This window comes from Chelonoidis abingdonii, chromosome 4 (assembly GCF_003597395.2).
Source record: "Chelonoidis abingdonii isolate Lonesome George chromosome 4, CheloAbing_2.0, whole genome shotgun sequence".
In the NCBI taxonomy this organism is placed as follows: Eukaryota; Metazoa; Chordata; order Testudines; family Testudinidae; genus Chelonoidis; species Chelonoidis abingdonii.
Genome location: NC_133772.1, coordinates 92,473,425 through 92,495,507, shown reverse-complemented (window position 1 = coordinate 92,495,507; position 22,083 = coordinate 92,473,425). Strand labels below are relative to the sequence as shown.

At 43.2% G+C, this 22,083-nt stretch overlaps 1 protein-coding gene across 2 annotated transcripts; it reads left to right on the top strand.

Moving 5' to 3' along the window:
• The first annotated feature begins 8 nt into the window (after window positions 1-8).
• On the top strand, window positions 9-21,371 carry IVD (isovaleryl-CoA dehydrogenase). 2 transcript variants are annotated; one of them, XM_032802524.2, is made up of 12 exons: window positions 9-168; window positions 1,742-1,831; window positions 3,221-3,272; window positions 6,858-7,027; window positions 9,598-9,691; window positions 10,372-10,508; window positions 11,699-11,795; window positions 13,567-13,660; window positions 16,132-16,213; window positions 17,044-17,148; window positions 18,207-18,279; window positions 18,527-21,371. In XM_032802524.2, exons 1-12 carry the CDS (start codon window positions 34-36, stop codon window positions 18,658-18,660), a joined length of 1,263 nt encoding a protein of 420 aa, XP_032658415.1. In that variant the 5' UTR covers window positions 9-33; the 3' UTR covers window positions 18,661-21,371. The 2 variants fall into 2 exon arrangements, with proteins under 2 accessions (XP_032658415.1, XP_032658416.1); XM_032802525.2 differs by lacking the exon at window positions 18,207-18,279.
• The last annotated feature ends 712 nt before the right edge of the window (window positions 21,372-22,083 follow it).

The following is a 22,083-nucleotide window of genomic DNA, read 5'->3' as shown; positions in this document are numbered from 1 at the left end:
ATGTGACCAGCCTGAGCGTAGACCTGGGCAGAGATGGCGGCGGTGCTGGGGAAAGCGGCGGCAGTGGGCAGAGCCCGGCGCCGCCTGCTGCTGGGGCTGGTGCGGCGGGGCTGCGCCGGGGTCGCGGTGGATGACACGGTCAATGGGCTGAGCGAGGAGCAGCGGCAGGTACAGCGGTGCCGTCCCCGAGAGGCTTGGGCGCGTCCGGCTGGCGGGCTGCCTGCTGTTCCGGGACTGAGCCCTGGGGCGCGGACACCCGCCGCTCACCTGCAGCGGGGCTCGCACGGCGGTGTCCCCTCAGTCCCGCCTGCTGCGCTCTGGCATCAGCCTCGCTGGGTCCGCCGCGCCGGCCCCCTGCTGCCTGCGTGTCACGTGCAGCTTTCCTGGCTTGTCCGCACCGCTTGTGTCCCCCCTTCCGCAGAGCGCCATGTCCAGCGGCGCTGCAGCCCCCCACCGCTGTGCGTCCGGCCGGGTTTTGGTAAAGGGGGACTGGAGCCGCTGGCCCGGATCTCTTTCCCCCTCCCCCCACACGCCTAAAAAGCTGCTTAGCGGCGACAGGGTCCTGGCGGAGGGAGGGGGAGAGATGTAATAGAGACAGCTCTTGCGGAGCAAAGCGCCCTCCACAAGGAAACCAGGTTACTTCGAGGGAGGGATCCAGACTTTTACCCTTGAAATTGACATTAACTACTGGTCTTAGGCCTTCCTTGGCTTTCAGTGCTGGGGAGGAGGCAGTGTTCAAACCTTGCACTTTGATTGGTGGCTGGTGTCAGTGATAAGTGTCGCCCTTGTCCCTCCCCCCCCCCCCAATTAAATTACAAAACAACGGATTGGTGGTTAAGGTGACTAGTAAAAGTCATCAGCCTTGCCAGTTTCCATCTGTGCCAAAGTCACTAGAGATGTCATGCCTCCAACAAAGTGTGACAGCTCATGCTCCAATACATTTGTTAGTCTATAAGGTGCCACAGAACTCTTTGCTGCTTTTAGAGATCACAAGTCATTATCATTCTAGTTGCTTCAGCAATGAGTTTGCTGTTCTCAACCTCTGTCTAAGCAGACAAGGAACATTCTAGCCTAGCGCTTGGGCGACCCAGGTTCAATTCCTTGCTCTGCTACAAACTTCCTGTGTGGCCCTGGGCAAGTCTCTAACCCTCTGTGTCTCGGTTCCCATCTGAAAAAATGGGTATTATAATACTTCCCTACTTCACAGGGGCGCTGTGAGGTTAAATACAGTAAAGATTGTGAATCACTCTCCTGTGGTGTTATTACTGGCTTTATAAGAATGTAAATATCTTGTTTATATGCATGCTTATTACAGGCTTTGGTGCATTATAAAAATATATCTAGGAGACTCTGCCTGGTGGGCACTGCTTTGCCATAGTCTCTGTGCATCAGCTGTCAAACTTTCTTGACAGAAAAGGTGGGGAAGGAACTGGTTTGCTGGAAATAATCCAGCTACAAACCCCCCCAAATAGTGTCCCCTTTTCCATTTTAGTGTAAGACTGTCACTTGCAGGTTAATGATTCTAATCCAACCCTATTATTAACTTCTCTTAAAAGGCCTTTGGGGTTTTCTTTTTGTCCTATCACCTGAAACTCAGAGCTGCTTGATTTCACTGTGCTCTCTTGGGGGGCATAGGAAACATCCTGTTGGGGCATGTTGGAGATGTGGCAGGGAAGACAATGAACATATACTATTATGGTTTAAGGTGTATTTTTTTTCTCCCTCCTTACCTCGTTTACAGCTTAGACAGACAGTGGTGAAGTTCTGTCAGGAGCATTTGGCTCCAAAGGCCCAAGAAATCGACCAGGAGAATGAGTTTAAAGGCATGCGGGTAAGTCCTTACTGTGTGATCTGGGAATGAGATGGCAGTCAAGGTCCCTCTCTGTCATGTGCTGTGTCTAGAAGAGAAAGTGTAATCCATGTCATATGAACATATTCACTTTCATTTGTTCTCAAACCCTGAAGAAAGAGTTATGGTAGGAAATACATGGGGCCCGTAAAGTTATTAAGCTCTAACAAGCCTGAGAAATAAACCTAACCAGAGGCCATTAAAAAAAATTGGCAGAGTCTGGTGATAAGGCCTCTTGCTTGCTTGCTTGCTGGGATTGTCATCAGACTGCTGCCTCTGGGCCCCGCCCAGAGACTCCATCTTTCGTACTGGCCTTGGCTAATTGGTGTCTCAACTTTGGAGCACTGCACTCTTCTGCGTCCTGGCTAAAAGAGGCATGGAACTTCTCTCTGATGCATAATGCTTTCTTTGCAGGCTCTCTGATGTTAGAGTTTTCTGTGAAATTTGTTATAGAAAATACTCAGTGCAGACACTGTCCAAACAGATATTTGACTTCTAGTGTGAAATTCACATTCCAGCAGAGCTTGTAAGCTCTATGAACAAGAGCTTTTTGATTTATGGATTATTCAGGTCCCCATCATTGGAGAGCATAAGCTCCACAAGACTAAGAAACTTGTAATATCTGCTGAGACGTCACAAATCTCTGGTATTTATATTTTCATAATGAAGAACTCCAAAGCTTTGCACATAGCCTTTATAAATATGGTCCAGCACATCAGGTAGCATCCAGGGCTGTTGCGTAAAATGGAACTGCTGTGTCTAGTGCAGGCCATTTTGGGGGATTCAACTTCCATAACGTGGCAACTTCTAAAAAATGAGAAATATCCTGTATCTGAATAATAATAGGGTGGCCAGGTAGCAAGTGTGAAAAATCAGGACGGGGGTGTGGGGTAATAGGAGCCTATATAAGTAAAAGACCCCAAAATCGGGACTGTCCCTATAAAATCGGGACATCTGGTCACCCTAGCCAATAAACCTGAAACTTTTCACACACAAAAAAAGATTTGGGGCGGCGGTGGAGATGGGAAATTATTTTTGGCAAGAGATGACGTTTGAAAATCTAGTCAGGAAAGCAGTTTTCGGAGGAAGTGCGGGTTGAGTTACGTCAAAATTGGGTTTAAAGTGGGGAATGAGTTACAGCCTTAGGCCCTGATCCTGCAATGACTTAAGCATATATATAACCCATTTGACCTCAATGATATTAATTGTGACTACTTGCATTTATAATGTTATGCACAGGCAGGAGTTAATCTTCAGAATCTTTATGCAGTGAATGCAAATTAATATGTTCATGGGGATTGTTGTGAGGAGTCCTGCTCTTGCTTCGTGGTTGGGCAAGGCTGTATTAACTGCTTTATTTTGTGTTCATAGGAGTTCTGGAAGAGGCTCGGGGAACTGGGAGTTCTGGGAATTACAGCTCCTGGTGAGTCTGTTCTCATCTTTTACACCTACTGAATGATTCCCTCCATGAAGTGCCACTTAGGCTCATCTGTCTCAGCCTTTAACAAGCTAGTCCACGTTAATTCATACCTCACAGTCTTGTAAGCAGACTCTGTCCCCTCAGATTGGGATACAGTTTATTATACAGACCTTTTGGGGTAGGATCAGGTTTTTCTAATTATAATAAAGAACATCACACTCACCCAAAACTCCTATTTGTGTGATTTAAACCTCTTTTCTGAAGAGATGCAGAGAATTCTATCTTTGTGTGGAAATTTCTCAAGGTGCTTCTCTTTGTTGAAACTTTTAAGAACATCACTTTATCCCTTTTTGAGCACTTCAAAATAGCTTTTACAGTTTAAGGACGTTCAGCTATTACCACTTTGCAGTTTGAAAACTCTCAAATTGTCTTGTTATCCTTCATCATAAGCAATGCAGTCATGAGGTTTGAAGAAAGAAGGTTAAAAATAAAAATTTATTAGAATAAGTATCTGGCTACGTTACAAAATATTAGCATGTTCAAGCAGAATGGTGAAGAGTTGAATTAGCTGATGTAGCGCTGACCACAACTGCAATCAGAGGGGTGACTGCAGATGTGTAGACATATTTAGTTAGCTAAATCAAAGCTAGCTCAGATAGCAATAGTGAAGCTGCAGCAGCACAGGCTGGACTGCCCTACTCAGGACTCTGGTTATGTACTTGTGACTAACCCATGCAGAGCCCTTCTGTTTAGTTATACATTGAAATAATTCACCTGCATTTCTTTCAGTGGTCGGACCTGAGTTTGCTTGAGTGAGTCTCTCTGCCCTTGTTTCCTCTTGCTCTCGCTCTCCTGGCTCTTCCCAACTGCTTACAATTCCTTTCAGCTTTTTCTCATGCTTGCCTTTTTGTCTTCTTTAATGCTGTACCCCAGGCTGCAATAGTTCCCCACTTTGCACAAGCTCCATCTCTGCCTCTCCTCCAAATTCCTCCTCAGAGCATGCTTCTTCTGTGAATTGTTCCTATTCTGAGTTCCTCAAGGATTTTCCCACAAACACCTTTCTGTGCCTGAGCTTTTGCCCTGTGATTTTTGTTGGTGTCCCAGTGGAAGTTTTCTGGGAGAAGGGGTCTTGTCTGTAAATTTATTTTGTGTAGGAGACAAACTCTGGGGGCATAATGTTGATGATATGAGATCCTGTGGGAATGTGTGGTCATTTGAACCACATGTGCAGGTACCAGTGGATCATGGTTCTTCGATAGTGTATTAAATGATGATCACTCGTTTCAATTTCTAGACCTAAAAATAAATTATGTTAATGCAACATTATATCAGAGTTAGGAAATGCAAATATATGGTTCTACAGTAACCATAATGCAACCATGTGGCATGTAAAAATTCTAAAGGGACACCATCTTGAATCACACTTTTTTGTCTAAAAGACTGACTTACTGTTGTTACAAATAACATATTTCTATAATAACTCTGATGGATATTGGGGGGAAATTTTTTCTATTTTCCTTTCGTTTGTTTTCTCTGTGCATTTGATAGCACTTAAAGTTAAATCCTGGCTGCACTGAAGGCAATATTTTGAAATATCTGTCTTATTTCACCTGGTAACTTTTGGAATTAAAAAATGTCTATGTAACAGTAATGTTTAACATGGTGGTTTCCTCTCCATAACGTTGTGTGTGTCCCACCCAGCATTCTTACTGTTCCCACAAATCTGCTTCATATTTTCCTCATCGGTTAGCATGCTGGGAGTAAGAATACAGGCTCTGACATGGGATGAGGAGGATGAGAATCTAGAGCACAAATTGATCAGCTGCCACCAAAATGAGTATTGGTATGGAAGAGGTTGCACTTGGAATCAGAGGCCACCCTTTTAGCTTTAGGAGTTACAGACAGTAGCACACACCCCCAGGCTATGCACTCACTCTACTCTTCATTCACTTTCCTCAGCATGGCAAGCAGCCTCTACTCTCTGCTTGGCTGCTGCTCCCATAGGGCAACATTCAATGGTGTTAACCATCCAAACCTCCTGGATTCCTTCCCTAGCTAGCCAGCTATCTCTGCCTCCCTCCTGTTGTAGTTTTGTTGCTACCTATAAAATCACTCTCTGCCTGCAAGCCAATATTTATACACTCCTGGGTGTATATATATTCCTCAGTCTTTGCTCTTTTTTCCTCCATCTTCTCTCTCTGTTTCTGTTGTTTCCTCTCCAGCTTTAATTTTCTACCACTTCAGTTTGAGACTATTCTGTTTGTATTTTTAGTCACCCTTTTAGTTACCTTTAGTTAAATAAAAATATTTTTAATCATCAATTTTTCTCCATCCTGCTTCTGAAAAGTTTGACCATATCACCCCCCAACCCTTAGGCAGTTCCACTGGCTCCCCCATTCATTTCAGGATCCTGTTGAAAGCTGCCATTCTTGTTTTGAAAACCATCCATGGAATTTGCCCCAGTTGACTTCACCCACTTTATTTCTCTTTAGTCTACTATGCCCTCATCTGTCATTGGCTTCTGCTTCTTGAGTTGGTCATATGTGAAAGTCTTCTGTTTTGTAGCTCCTGCTATTAGTCAGGAGCAGCCTTTCTGTTCCTCTCTGCCTTACTGATTCTCCATCTTATATCAGTTATCCACTGGAAAAGTCTTCTCTTGTTTTTCTGTACCTTTTTGCTTTTTCTCCATTTAATTTTTGTGGTAATATTAAATTAATGCTAAGTTTTGGGATACAGTATGAGAGATGCAGAATCATGCGGTTGTCTGCGATGCTTGGATGTTGGGTCAATATTTTATTCATATATTCGTGTATATGTGGTTACTATGCTTTTATATGCACAAAGTGTTACTAATTGTTCTGAATAAGTAATGTACTATGCGTTTAAGATTGGAGAGTTGGGATTTAGGAAGGATGGGGAACCCAGAAGTAACTAGCTCAGTGAGAGTCAGTCTAAAGCAGAAGTCCAAATGTAAGTTTCTGAGACATCCAGTAAAGTTTAAGTCCAGCATTGGACTCAGTTTGCATAACAACATAAGAACGGCCGTACCTGGTCAGACCAAAGGTCCGTCTAGCCCAGTATCTGTCTACCAACAGTGGCCAATGCCAGGTGCCCCAGAGGGAGTGAACCTAACAGGCAATGATCAAGTGATATCTCTCCTGCCATCCATCTCTATACTCTGACAAACAGAGGCTAGGGACACCATTCCTTAACCATCCTGGCTAATAGCCATTTGTGGACTTAACAACCATGAATTTATCCAGTTCTCTTTTAAACCCTGTTATAGTCCTAGCCTTTCCAACCTCCTCAGGTAAGGAGTTCCACAAGTTGTGCGCTGCATGAAGAAGAACTTCCTTTTATTTGTTTTAAACCTGCTGCCCATTAATTTCATTTTGTGGCCCCTAGTTCTTGTACTGTGGGAATAAGTAAGTAACTTTTCCTTATCCACTTTCTCCACATCACTCATGATTTTATATACCTCTATCATATCCCCCCTTAGTCTCCTCTTATGTTGCAGGAGACTGTATATGTTTTATTTACCATAGGGTTATTGATCTAAGGTGATCATGAATTTTTTTCTCCTGCTAGTGGAATATGGTGGATCTGGAATGGGGTATTTGGACCATGTGTTAGTGATGGAGGAAATCTCTCGAGTTTCAGCAGCTGTTGGACTCAGTTATGTTGCCCATTCAAACCTTTGTATTAACCAGTTAGTACGGAATGCCAATGAAGCACAGAAGGAGAAATACCTACCCAAGGTATGTAGTTGGTGGAGGCAAAGGACCTGAGAGAATATCTGTTTACATGATGCCTGTGGTATCTGGTGCGCAGTAAGAAGAAATATGAAATAATAGATCTAATTATAGCATAAAACTACATGTTTTTTTGACATTTAAAGTAGCAAAAGAGTTCACAACATTTCACAGACGTTCCGTGGCTGAACTGAGCTCTAGCACTTTGTCTCCCCTTGTGTGCCTAACAGCAGCATACATTGAATGGGACAGTACTGAACTTCTAGCATTAGTATCTCTTCCCAGTGCCTGTTTGGTTCAGTCCATTTCAGTCTTACACCTGGGACAGAAAGTACCACAGCAAGCTGCTCTTACTGCAGGGATCCCTATAGTCTTTAAAGCAAATAAGGAAGCCAGTGGGCACAGGATCAGGCCCTTTAGTAAGAAAATAGTTAAAAAGACATCTAAGCCAAAAAATGCATCTTGTATTTTTCTAACAAACGTGTGTTGCTTACGCACATTTTGCCGGAGTAACTGCTGACTCTTTTAAAATGAGTGGTCGCAGTGTGGGATATGCACTTCTCAGGTGCCAAAAGCATTTTGCTCTGCATGGGTCATGAGGCACCAGACACACGTATTACAACTGCACGTCCAGACATGTTTGTCTTTCACAGAGTTTAATGTTCCGGTACATCACGTGAGTTTACTGCAGCAAGCTTTGAAAAGGATTGTACCTTTCAAATTTGCCCTTCTCCAGCTTCTTAATGATCCTGTTTTGTCCTAACTAATCCATCTTGATGAAGGTTCCTGCAGAACTTAAAACTGGTACAGATGTCTTGTTTGAGCTTTTTTCAGGGTCATTTCTGGAGGCAGCATGGTCCAGTGGATAGGACAGTAAACTAAGGGTACACTTGGAGCTAGAGGTATAAATTCCAGTTGGAGGAGATATACCCACACCAGCTCTGATCAAGCTAGCACACTCGAAATAGAATGTAGCCGTGGTGATGTGAACAGCAAGAGTGGAGTATGTGCCTAGCATGTCAGATGGGTACGTATTTGGACTAGCTAGCCCCTCCTGACATTTGCACAACCACAGTTATGCTCTGTTTGTGATATGCTAACTCGATTAGCGTGAACGTGGGTATGTCTCCTCAAGCTGAGTATTACACCCTAGCTCAAAGTGTAGACATACCATGAGAGGGAGGAACCTTGCTCTTGTATATCTGCCTTTACCACTGACTTGCTGGGTGACCTTGGGCAAGTCACTTAATCTCTCTGTACCTCAGTTCCTGTGTGTGGCTATGAAGTAATTTTGGTTTTCCCCCAAAAAGACTTTGACGAGAATCTTGTTCTACCTTCATAAAGCACTTTGATGTTTCTGGATTAAAAGCGCTGCATGTGTACTAAATATCACTCATTGCTTCCTTATTCCGTTCTCTGGTTGCTCTGTTTGTTTATCAACTGATTTTAAGTCTTCTCTGGCACTCAAGTGACCTCCGTCTTTTAAATCCCAGCCTCTGTTAAACAGATTTCAATATCTAAACTTATTGGATGTATTTCTTCATAAGTTGAATCACAGCTAACTAAAATGGTCAGCATGAGGGACTTAAATTCAGCAGCAAGAAAAAGGTTCAATTACTTAACAAAAGAAATCTTGTTCAGTCTGTCAGTACATAAACTCCATGTATCCCTGTCATTTCTCAGTGTATTTTAACATTATTGTCATTCACTGATTTGCAGTATGACAAACCACCTTATTTTTCATTATTCCTGAATTTTAACTGAATCTTTAATGATGGGCTGAAAACTACATTGGTCATTTTATATAATGTATAAAACCAAACTAGTTTCCAGTACATCATTAAAAATGCGGTTGAAATATACAGATTTAATATGTCATATATATTTTTGCATATTAAATCTCTCTCCACAAAACAATGGAACAAAAGAGGGGGGAAAATGTACAAAAAATACCCAGAGAAGGTAAAGGGCAAGAAGGAGAAAAGGACAGGAGAACATGAACAGAGAAGAGACAGTAGCAGCTGTGTCAGAACATGGCATGAGGGACACAGAAGGAGGGTGTCCATCTGCCATGCCATCACAAGTGTGTGGTGAATCATGATATTAATCTAGTGCTGAACACTGCAGTCTCTCCGTCCCGCACATTGACTTTTTTGTTTTTTACAATTCTAGTTTTAAACATGCTGAGCTTTCTTTTGCATATGCATAAAATATTTGCCTCTGCCAATCAGCCATTTTAAAAGGCAGTCGGGGAACACGGAGTTTGGAAAAGGCATATGGCTGTCAGCATGGTTCTGTTGGCACCTTCTTGGAGATAGATGGATAAAACTCTGTTTTTAAAACAGTAACTGACGTGCATTGACTCATCTTGTGGTTTGATTCTGTTCTATGCCCTCAGCACAATAGGACACGTGAGCTTGTTGTTGGAATTCTTCCAGGGTCAAAGTTTCCTAGTTACAGTTTATGTGGAACACAGTGAACTTTGAGATTGAGTGCAACCCCTTCCCTCCCCTCTCAAAAATGCAACAAAAACATTTCCTCCTCCTCTTCCATTTTTTCGTCTTGTTTTTTCCCAGCTAATCAATGGGGAGCACATTGGAGCCCTGGCAATGAGCGAACCCAACGCTGGTTCTGACGTTGTCTCTATGAAGCTCAAGGCAGACAGAAAAGGTAAAATATTTCATGTGTCAACTGGGGAAATTGCCCATGTGCTTCTCCTGGCCAGCCTAAGCATCTTTCCTTTAAAATCTAGATTTAACCTTCTCAACACATTCAGCTGTGCTCTGGGCACAATCAGCTTTCATAGAATATTAGGGTTGGAAGAGACCTCAGGAGGTCATCTAGTCCAACCCCCTGCTCAAAGCAGGACCAACACCAACATGCCACTCCCTAGTAGGCAAGCAGGAGAGTCACTCAAGGGTTTGACAAAAAAATTGTAGAGAGGGATGGGCTAGATCCATTATTGATGATGATGGAAGAGACTGAGTGATTTCAGACCCAGAAAATGTAAATATGGAATTTTGGCTGCGAGAAGGGTTAAAAAATGAACCATCACATTGGCACACCTATGACACCTCTAGTCTGGTGGGAAGAATAGCTTCTGTGAGAGGGCTGAATAAAGGCCTTATTAAGAGGTCTGGGGTGGGCTCTACAATGGCTTACTGATCTTATCCTTTGGACCCCAGAGTCTGGGGAGGTATTTTACTCAAGGCAGCTTTGTGGACTTCTGAGAGTGCCTTAGGGAGCCTGGCTTATAGTTTATTGGGTCAGGAGGCAGAGGAGAGATATTGTTTCTGAATCCCTGACTGAGTCTGTTGTGAACTAACAGACTCCATCTCTTATGTTTCTAGGGGATTACTTTGTTTTGAATGGGAACAAGTTTTGGATCACTAACGGACCAGATGCTGATGTTCTAATAGTTTATGCTAAAACAGATCTCAGTGCTGTTCCAGCGTCCCAAGGTATAACAGCATTCATTGTGGAAAAGGTAGGCCTTACGTCACTGGAGAGTAAGTCACCCTGCCTTATTTTATCCTATTTTGAGCCTACAATCCATTCCCAAATAGAACTACTTGGCCTTCCAAAGTAGTCAGTCTTGACAATTAGCAGCCCCATGCTCAGAGGAACATTGTGATATGGTAGTGATAACCAGACAAGTAATGCTTTCACCCCACTCGTCCACATGCTTTCACCCCACTAAGGGTTTGACTACACTTGCAGCTGTACAGCGCTGGGAGTAATGCTTTCACCCCACTCGTCTGCTCTCTAAGCCTGTACACTATGCTGCCTCACTTCCTCTGCTGACCTGCACTGCTACCTTCATGCCTGTTTTTGTTCCCTCAGGTTTTTCAGGATATCACCATGAAAACAATCTTCATTATTAACCCTCCCTACCCATCACGCCCCCCGCCCCCCTCCCCATACACAGTGCCTTCAGAACCTACAAAAGATGTCCATAAAACACATCTTGTGATCTTCTGCTGTAATCCCCATGCTCCCCATCCTCTGTCATACCTTGCAGACCTTGGTCCAACGGCCCAATCCTGTTCCATTGACTTCAGTGGGAGCAGAATCAGGCTGCTAGCTTGCAAGCCGCTTGGGGTCAGGAACCTGTCTCTCTCCTTTTAATTGGACTGTAGAGAGCCATATACACCTATCACACTGTAGATAAATTAACAAGACGTCTTCATGAAGACAGGAAGCTATGATAAAGGGCTAAATATGATGGTTATTTGATAAGAATGGTTCAGACCTGTTAACCTTTTGATGGAGTTTCCAGTGTCAGTGGCTGGAACCACACAACCACTGGGCCCACACAGCTATCTTTACCATGTATTGATTTAAATATTTAACATCTGGTTCTGTGTTCTGACTAAGTCGTTACTCATTCCAGATTCATGTGCGTTAGAAAACAAATTCCACTCCCATGGTTCATGTTGTCGTCTCAGGCACTGCTTTCTGGTACACGTGTTTGCTTCCTCCACACTAATACTCACACTTGTGTTTGCTGCAACAGCAGACATTTGACACTGGTAGTCCTCCAGCACACCTCACTTGTTGCAATCCCCCCTGCTCGTTTATTAGGTTGAGGAGATTTTGCTTTAATTTCTTTGTCATGGTCTGTTTCAACTTCCAGAAGAGAGAAGCTAGTAACCTGCTTCTCTTTTTGATTTGCAGGGTACGCCTGGTTTCAGCACTGCTCAGAAGCTTGATAAGCTGGGAATGAGGGGATCCAATACCTGTGAACTGATCTTTGAGGACTGTAAGATTCCTGGTGAGTGACTTCTGAGAGCTGAGCAGAACCCCTTACCATATCCACATAGTGGCTTCCACTCTCCTCACTCATATAGACTGAAACCTCACTTATGTGTAAAAGCAGATGTTTTCCTGTTTGCTGTATAGGATGCTGATCAGGTGGTTCCTCAGCTTCTTTGATAGCGTATGGCATAATCTCTCACTGTGGTCTGTGTACATGGACTCCTCCTGAGGGTTGAAATGACAGTCTGGACCTATACATTGAATATACAAACTCTGGGACCCTGCGAGTGGGGAGGAGCCCAGGCTGCAGCCCGAGATCAAATGTCTACACTGCAGTTTTACAGCCCCACAGCCTGAGCTCTGCAAGTCTGAGTCAGATGACATGGGCCAGCCACTGGTGTTTAATTGCTGTGCCGACATACTTAAAGTCCAGAGTCGTAGCTTCAGGTGATCCCAACCTATCTGCCTGTGTCCAGAAATTCCATTCATATCTGGTTTTCAGCTTGCATCTTGCGCAGTTACATTCTTTTGTGATTGAAGCCTGCACATTAGTGCTTACTTATTTTGGACTACAGCAGCATCGATGAACAATCTTCTTCAATCCTACCAGGCATGGTTTGCAAGGCATTCAATTCTCTCATTCTTATCACAGAACAGCATCACCGAGGGGTTAAGCTTTCTTTTCCTGCTTCTCCCTCTTTGCTGGCACACTTTGATACATGCTTTTCACATCCTCATAAGCTAACATACGGGGGGAGGGGTAATCCTTCTTTGTCTTTAACCTGCTATCTAGTGTGCCAGCTCTGTTTCATCTTCATAGAGCTAACGTTAGCTCTCTTTTAAAAAAAAAAAAAAAAATTGCAGTACTTGTGCAAATTGCTGGATTGACAGCCCTGCACAGAGCACATGGATAATGGCAGTGCAAATTTTCCAATACCATCTTGCCAGTGTGTCCCAACCCTGACCTGCAGGGTCAGAGGAGAGTACTGGTTCACTGTGCATTTAATCCTAGGCGTCAGTGTTAGAGATGCCCATTGTGATATAGAGACATACATATATTGGACAGCAGGAATCTCACTGTTTTCATAGAGGTCACCTAATAGCCATCTGACAATAACACACTTTACTCACTATCAACTTCAGCTAGATTTGAGCTAGCAACTAAGGCCTTGTCTCCATTGCTAAAAAAGGTGTGTGTTTTACCTCAGGATAACTAATGTGCATGAACTGGCCTGAGATAAAACACAGTGAAGACCAAGTACTTCAGTTCTACTGCAGGGTAGACTTGCCAAGCCTCACCAGTGAGGTGGGAGAGGCTCAGAGCCTAGGCTCCTGGCTGAGCCTGAACGTCTACACCACTTTTGCTAGCCCTGTGCAGCCTCTGCCTCACAAGCCCAGAGCAGTTGACCCAGGCTGTGAGACGCGCTATTGTGGGGTTTTTTATTGCTGTGTAGCCATACTCTCACTTCCCCATTGTTGTAATTATTTTAATCTTTAGCCTTGTGGCTCTATAGACAATACTTACTCTGTTCCCCATTTTCTAAAAGGTAACACTGGCTGTAAAGGCACCGTAGATCACACTACTGCTTTGTTTATAGCTTTGGTTGGAAAGAAAAATTGTTGTGGGGGCAGGGAATGTGTGTTGCCTTAATGGTTGTGCCCCAAGGCAAAAGGAGAATACTGCTAGAGGTTTGAATCCTCTCCCCATAAAATGTAGATCCGTAGGCAACAGCTTGCCTTCTGAGAGCTCTGCTTACAAGTAATTAACTTCTCTTTGCTGATTGCAGCTGAGAATGTCTTGGGGCAGCTGAGTAAAGGAGTCTATGTTCTGATGAGTGGCTTGGATCTGGAGAGACTCGTGCTGTCTGGTGGACCACTAGGGTAAATGGCCTTTTAATTTTTCTACTAATCCCATATCGTTTTTGTTTATCACTTCACCTGGTTTAACCAGTGGTCCCAATTTGTGGCATTAGTTTCTTTACGGCATAACAACTTAAATCCCCCTCACAAGAGAGGTGGTTCTGCTTGAGAAAGGGATAAATTCTTCTTATTCATTCTGTCCTTAGGTTCCATACTGATCCCTCATCTTAAATCTTTGTGTCGCCATCTAGTGGGGTCAATGGTAACCTTTATTTAGAAAGACTACCCTCTTCCAGTAGGAAGATGGAGTTCCTCCTCTCTTACTTAGTTCTGGGCTGCTTTATGCTGCTCAATTAATGAACGAGATGCACAGCAGTGCAGAGTAATCCTAGCTGGAGGTTGTAAAGGAGCTGTTGAATCCTCTAGTTCAGGGGTTTTCAAACTTCATTGCACCGCAACCCCCTTCTGACAACTTCGGATTCTCTTCATGCTCACATTCTCTTTGCTACATGTTCTAAATTTAACAGTTTCTATTACTGCATTTTCTCCCCCAATTTTATAATACGGTCATAATAAATAAGATAATCATGAACATCAGAAACTAACAGTATCATAAAAAATGCAAATTTAAATAAAGAGACATCTCTCTGTGCCAGGGACCAGAATATGGACTTTTTCTAAGTTTTAAACAAGTGACACAGTGTGGGGGACTTGTCTCCTAGTCTTCAGTTGTCCTATGCAGGCTCCCTAGAGGCAATTCAGCATTGAAATGCAGGAGAAAACTGCCCAATAAGGATGCCTCCTTCAGGTTGAAGGCTTGGCCCAACCTGAAGGGCCTTTCCCTACACTCTGTTTGGTGAAGGAGCAGTTCAGCCCCTTGCATCAAACAAGACACTAGGATATGTCCCTGACAGGCAGTGTTGTCTAGTGTATAAAGCATTTGAGAGGGAGCCGGAACTCTCCTGAGTTTTATTCCTGACTCTGCTTCTCTTTTGAGTGTAACCTTGGGAAGGATGCTTAAGTTCTCAATGTCCCTTTTTACCTATCTGTAAACTAGAATTCTTACTGCACCTTTGTGGAGCTACTGACCCTGCAGCGCCCCTGGAAGGAGCTAGCGAAGAGTAGAGCACTTATTAATCCAGACATAAACTTAATGTAACAATGTCTTGAATGCCCCTAATGATGGTGCCATAAGTATCTCACTAAACCAAGCCTTATCTTTAACAGGTGTTTCTGTCATTAAAGCATCCTTTTTTCTGAACACTGAATTGTTCTCGAAGGAACAGCCCAGCACACACTGATGTGAAATGTTATTTAAAACCAAGCCCTTGTTTTCTCTGTAACATATTAGCCTTAAAAGTGTGTGGCAAGGACCTGAACTAGCGCTTTCTCCCCCATTCTTTTACATCCCACCAATACAGTACAAATAATTCTAGGTGATACATTGACTTTCATATCAAAATAAGTAATGAATCTTACCCTGTCCCAAGATTTTAAAAGCAGCAAAGAATCCTGTGGCACCTTATAGACTAACAGACGTTTTGGAGCATGAGCTTTCGTGGGTGAATACCCACTTCATCAGATGTGTTCACCCACGAAAGCTCATGCTCCAAAACGTCTGTTAGTCTATAAGGTGGCACAGGATTCTTTGCTGCTTTTACAGATCCAGACTAACACGGCTACCCCTCTGATACTTGACACCAAGATTTTAAGTTTTCAACATGCTGCAGACTTCTGAGTTCAAAATCCAGAACTGCAGCATAGAAGTTGTTTGGGAGTGGGATGAGGATCGTAACATCTGGGCAAGGGACAATGGGCGCTTCAGGCACCAGGAAGTACTGGAAGTTGGTTTAGGTTTTTGGAAATCCAGAAGACAATTGAGGCTTATGGACAAGGGAGCAAATGCACCTTCTCTTTTGGGCAAGGTAAGAGGTGACTAGAAATTTGGAGGAGAGGGAGTTGAATGCTTCATTTTGTCCCCTCAGCAAACATTTACTGTCTCATTGTACACTGCACACTTCGCCAATATCGGCTACTACAGCCAGTCTCATTGATGCTGATTAAAGTATGGTAGCTTGACTTTGCTCAAATGATCAGCAGTTAAGCAGTTAACAATGTGGCCATTTAACATGTCCCCATTAGGCTTCAGAGTAAATGGGCCATTGGGATGGATGAGGAAGTGCATGCCTCTCAGAGCTGTTGTTTCAGGCTATCTGCAGACTCACCCAGACACTGTTGCATTGATTACACTCCATCTTTGGAAGTTTTCTTTGCAACTATAAGGGTTGAAACTTATTTTAATAAGAGCTTAGATTCTGGAATACAATTATACAGTAAATTCATGAAGGGTAATTTCATAATTGCATTGTATGCCAGGCACTGCCTTAGACTGAGATACAGAATTTGGATTATTGTTTGTTTGTTTAATTACTCTGTCTTCCTCCTTTTTCTGTTTCCTTCCACTCCCTCACCTGTGTCTGTGTTTCTCTCAGAATCATGCAGGCTGTTCTTGACCATGCTTTTCCATACTTACACGTGAGAGAAGCATTTGGACAGAAAATCGGCCACTTCCAGGTGAGAGTGAGGGAAAGAGCTGTCAGTGATACCCTTAGAACAGGCTGCTTTCATCTTCGGTCAGATCCTGAACTCTTCTTTAGAGGGTGGGGTTGTCCCATTATGACGATGATCACACTACATATTTCTGTACCAGTATGCAAAATTGTAGCCTGGAATTACCCAAAATCTGGTGAGAATATTTAACTCTGAAGTAATTTTTATCTGCTGGTTTGTTATAAGAAATTGGAGAACATGGTCTCATGCTGATGGAACCTCAGATTTTTGTAGTTTAGGGTGATGAAATCTATCCTGGATTTTTCCTGAAGTTGCACTTTTTAGTCAGGGCTGGATTTACTCCTTATGCACCCCTAGACACAGCATCCTCAGGCCCCCTCTCCCCTGTCTACAGCTGACTTTTGTGTTGCACACTGTTTTAGAGAGGCAAGGCATGCCTAGAATGCCTAGGCACGTGCCTACTGTGCCTAATTGGATATCTGGCCCAGTTCTTAGTGACGCTGCTGCTCGCACTGAATGTGAAAGGCACTGGCTTAGTCAGCATGGTAACCCAAGGCTGGTGTTGGGGTGAGCTAGGATTTGAAGTCCCAGGTCTCTCTATTCTAACATCTGTGAACTTATGATCCATCAGTAACCCAGGCTCAGTCATGTGACTTGTGAATCCAGCTTCACTGGTTTGTCCAGTCCTCAGTGGTAGATAAGACAACCAAATAAAATAATGTCATCTCCATGGCTTTGCACCCAAGTGTTGTCATTTCTGCCCTCTTCCCCTTTATTTCATGTTAAGTGTTAAGATTTTGTTGAATTTAAGAATATTGTTTTGCCTTGTGTAGCTCATGCAGGGTAAAATGGCAGATATGTACACACGACTGATGGCGTGTCGGCAGTATGTGTACAATGTGGCAAAGGCCTGTGACCGAGGATACTTCAATGCAAAGGTGAGCTCAGTTCCTGATGGGCTGCTCAGGTCACTGCATGTATCGTTTACCCTTGTTCACGTGAGAGAGCGGAGGTTCTAGATCGTAGGTGTCCATGAATCAGTTACAGAAAATCTTATACCTTGTACCTTGGAATCCCTTGTACCCCACAACTAAAAGAGAACTTAATTGTGCATGTCAGCAGATTTACCAGTATTCAGAGCTGCATCCTAGTAAGTCCATACAAAATGTTCAGGCTACTGAAAGTAGCTATGGCAGTCACTATAGGGTGTTATCACTTCCACCACTGATACCATAAGCATGCTTGGTTCAAAGAAGGCAACTGAAAGAGACTAACTGTTGGAGAAAAGTTTTACATCCTAAGTCAAATTGCATATAACCTCCATGGGCATGATGTAAATTCATGAAGGAGGGTGTAGTTTCCCTGCTGCATTCTTTTTTTGTCCTTATGGAACAGATATGGTGAGATCTGATGGAAAGCTTGTGTCTCTGCATGACAGAAAAACTTTTCAATTTTTCTGCTGTGACCCGTTTGGCTCAGTGTGTCAGAGCCGTAACTAGGCATTTTTAGCACGTAGGCTGGGCAAGCAGAGGTGATGTGGGGAGAGTGGGTGGCCCACTGAGATGAGTTGGGATGGAAGTGACACTCCCTCCCCAGCTCCACCGAGCCCCAGCCCTGCTGCATGGGGCTGGCCCCACTGAGCCGCCTGGCATCGCTGCTCACCTGCAAACATTCCTCTGCACCCCCCTCAGTTTGAGATCCTATGAGGGGCAGTCATGTGCCCCATCCCACTGCCACCAGTTACATACCATCTTTGCCCCCTACTGTTTTTTTTTTTCCATAGTTTCTCTGGCCCCTGGCTTTGTTCCCTGGGCAGCTACCCCACTTGTCCTACCCTGGTTATAGCCCTGCACAATCTTGTGTGCTTGAGAGGGACGAGCATAGGCCTGTTTGTAGGAATGCAAACTTAGTGAAAAGTAGGCATGATTGGAATGGTGCAGATGAAACTTTACTGATTCTGTTGCAATAAATATAAATGATCTTGTCCCTCCATTAGGATTGTGCAGGAGTGATCCTGTATTCGGCAGAATGTGCTACACAAGTAGCTCTGGATGGAATTCAGTGTCTAGGTAAGAATGTTGCTTCCTCCACCATTAGAAAGGGTGACCTGTGATGGGTTGAAGCATGCAGGAATACAGGCTCTCTGTTGTCCCTCTCCTAGTCATTGAGTTCAGTAGGCAAGAAATGCCTTCTGCAGGATGACTTAACTATTTACTTCTGTTCTTCAGCTGGGAAGCTTTCTGTGAATGTGTCTGTACAGAATCAGCCCATACCCTGTTCTTTCTTGGTTTTCATCTCTTCTCTTTGTGATTGTAGGTGGAAATGGTTACATCAATGATTATCCTATGGGTCGCTTCCTGCGTGATGCCAAGTTGTATGAGATAGGGGCAGGAACCAGCGAGGTGCGGAGACTTGTCATTGGCCGGGCATTTAATGCTGCTTTTAAATAACACCCACCATTCAACGAGAAACAGTCTCAACACCAAGAAGCCTTTGATCATAGTGGTGGTCCGCAACACTTTTTTTTGTCATATCACAGTCACCGCTGGTTGATTTTTATCCATTTGATGAACAAATGCTGCTAGGTTTAACTGGGCTCTGCTGACTGAAATGAATTGGGCAGGAGAACAAAAGTAAACGTGTTCATGTGATCAGCCTGAATTTGTTCCTTCATCATACTCAGTAACCATTTTGATTCTAAAATCTAAGGAGTTGAGGATGAAGTTTATGCCAGGAGTATATAACAGTCAAAGCAGGATGTTTCTTGCATGGTGAACTGTTGAATAGGAAAAATCAGTTACTGAGCATTCTCCTCAGTCTAGAGGGAATGGACATTGGATCAGTCCAGAAAGAATGGACAATGAGAATGGAATTTTATCATCTTTAAAAATTTAGAGTGCTATGAACAAGTACCATTTTTAACATGCTGCTGCTGGAAGATGGTAATTTCCCAATGCGACAATCCATCAGTATGTTAACCTCCTGGTGCCATCTAGTTAACAATTTCAGCTTTGGGAATCCAAATGCCAGCTAACTTTGTGGTAGCTACTGTCTGCTGTTAACATCAAAGGATTTAAGCTACACAAGCAATACTGTAAAAAATGTCAGCTAAAACCCTGTTAAGATGTCATGTATTTTTCTTTGCCCATTGCCTTTCCTATCCCTGCTGCTTACCAAGATATTTGAATGTAATCTGAAGTCTTCACTCTTCTGATTGGCTGCCTCCCACTGTCTGATTCATTTGTTGATGTCACTATCCGTCATTCTGGAAGCTTTTACAATGTCAAACCCTGTACTGTGGCATCCGTCAATGAATCAGGCAAGAGGAGGTTGACTTACATTAAAGGGTTCTTTGTTGGCGAGTGTGTGCACTTGCACTCCTAAATTTAATTAGCCATAAGGAGAAAGAAAGAAAGCCTAGTGAGAAAATTTGGGGCAGTTTTAAGAGGGAGTTAGGGAAACATTATATGGAGTTGTTTAAATCTTGTGGAGTCTATTTTTAATAAGGAATACAGCAGTGTGTAATACAACTTCAAAGAGTGAATTACAGGAAGAAAGTAAATCTCTTGAATATAATACACCAATGAATTAAACAGCTGCCATCTTAACCGTCTTATGTAGGTTAAAAACAATATAGCTTGTAGTTTTTATTTTTCTCTCTATATTTGGTGTTTGTCTAAATGGTGACTCTAAGCCAGCACACAATACAGTATTTTAAAGCATCTATTTAATAATCTAAACCAACAATATAATAAAATATAAAAATATAATAAGAAACGCCCAGACCCAACTAAAATCCACCTTACTGTTTCCTCTGGAAAAAAAAACCAAACAAAAAACTGATAGCTACACAGGTCATGCGGTATGCACGGAAGGTCTTCTGGCCCAAGGGGAGAGGCAGCTCCCAGGGCCATGGGTCTGCCCCTAGAATGCCCAACCCTCAGACTGGGGATTGTCATCTCAAGCATCCCAACTGAGCTTTACTACTTGGGAAAAACACAGAGAGGTGATCTCTGAGATACCCTGGGCCCAAAGCACACAGGGCTTTGATCAAGGCTGACGCCTTGGCTTGCATCTGAATATAATTTGGAATCCAGGGCAGACTTTGAAGCACAGGTAAAATACGCTTCACTTGTGAAACACCAAGTACATTTATGTACTGAATATATGAGAATGGAAATATGTTCACATTTATTTAGATGAGAGAATGACTTAAGTGTTACCTCAGAATTATGAATGTCGTCCCCTCTCTTACATTCAAATTGCATTCACCGCATCATGACCAGGGCCTCAAGAAAGATCTAAGGTGAGATTTTTCAACGCTGCCTAAAAGATTTGGATGTCCAGTTCCTATTACAGTTTGTGGGAATTGGGTATCCAACTCCTGTAGCCATCTTTGAAAATCTCAGCCCCAGTCCCATGATGTATCAATAAAATGACAGCTCCTTAGAGAGGGAGCCAATAGCAGCACTGATGGCAATGAAGGTGCGGAGACCATGCATGATGCTTTTTTTAAAATAATTGAAAATTCATTTTTTACTGATATGTTCTTTAGCTCTTTGATATGAGAATGAATTTCCTTGAGTTTTTCTTGAAGACTTGTTTAAAAGACAAAAACAAAACCCCACATTGGCACTGAATCATAGCTTTGTAATCTGGCTTGGTCCAAAGGAACCCCACTGAAATGAATGTCAGAACAACCTCAGGATCTTTCAAGTGAGTAGAATTGTTAAGAATCCATGTTCTGAGTCAGAATGGAACCTATATACCATGGCTTTTAAACCTGCCTCTAGCCCTGGCATTGCTTGTTTTAATACAAACAATAAATAACATCCCACTTTCTGGGCTGATCAGCACCTCAGAGTCAAGGCAAAATGAATCTGCGTCTAATTCACCATCAGACAGAGTGGGAGGAGAGATCCATAAATTTTAGGAAAGGTCACATTAATCAAATTGTATACACTTCCATATATCACTGTGGTGAATATCGAGTGATCTGTCTTGCAAAAAGCATTGATCAAGGGGCTCTTTCCACATACTGAGCTGGTCTCACTGTGGTCAATGACACGGAATCTCCTGGCTAAGTGGAGGAGGGTCTGTGATTAGGGTTTTGTTTTTTAATGTGTACTATGCCAATAAAGATATCTTCTCTTTAAACACATGCCGGCTGAGCTTCTTAGATTTTGCCCAGCAGGGGGCAGATATAGACTTTGTTTAGATCTTAACTACAACTCAAATATAGAACTGGACTCCTCCCAAAGTGCACATCCTGTGTGATTCGAGCTTGTGGTGTGCATGGGAACGGATGTTGCCTTTTATTCCCCTCCCTCCCTCTTCTCCACCAACCACTTTTTTCCTCTAATTGTTTTTCTAAAAGCTTGTGGTAGATCTGGCAGGTGCGGAAGCCTCTGGCCGCCTCCGGAGACCACAGCTAATAGGAGAAATTCTAGAAGGGCACTGTGCCCCTGCAGATGTTGTTTCTGGTATCTGTTGCATTTAATTTGTAATAGAAATCATTCTAGCCCAATATGGGACATTCACCTGATCACAGAGCTGGATTAGTCAAATATCCTGTCATAGAAAAAGTAGCTCTGCAATAAAGATTAAGAATTGGTGAGACAACATGAAACAGCACCTGCAATCTAGATGGTTTTCAAGACACTTCAGTATTTATTAGTGTCTGTGTCTATCTAAGACATCCCTGATTGTTCCTCCTTTGTTCTGAGAGCCCTTGCCTCTCCACTGGGTCCTCCATGGACTTGCCCTATGGAACAGAAGCTGGTTACATTAATAGCCATGTGTGCAGGGTTTAAATAGTTGTAGTTAGGAGACCGTGGCATGGTTCTGTATCCTCACCCTGTTGTGATTGCTTT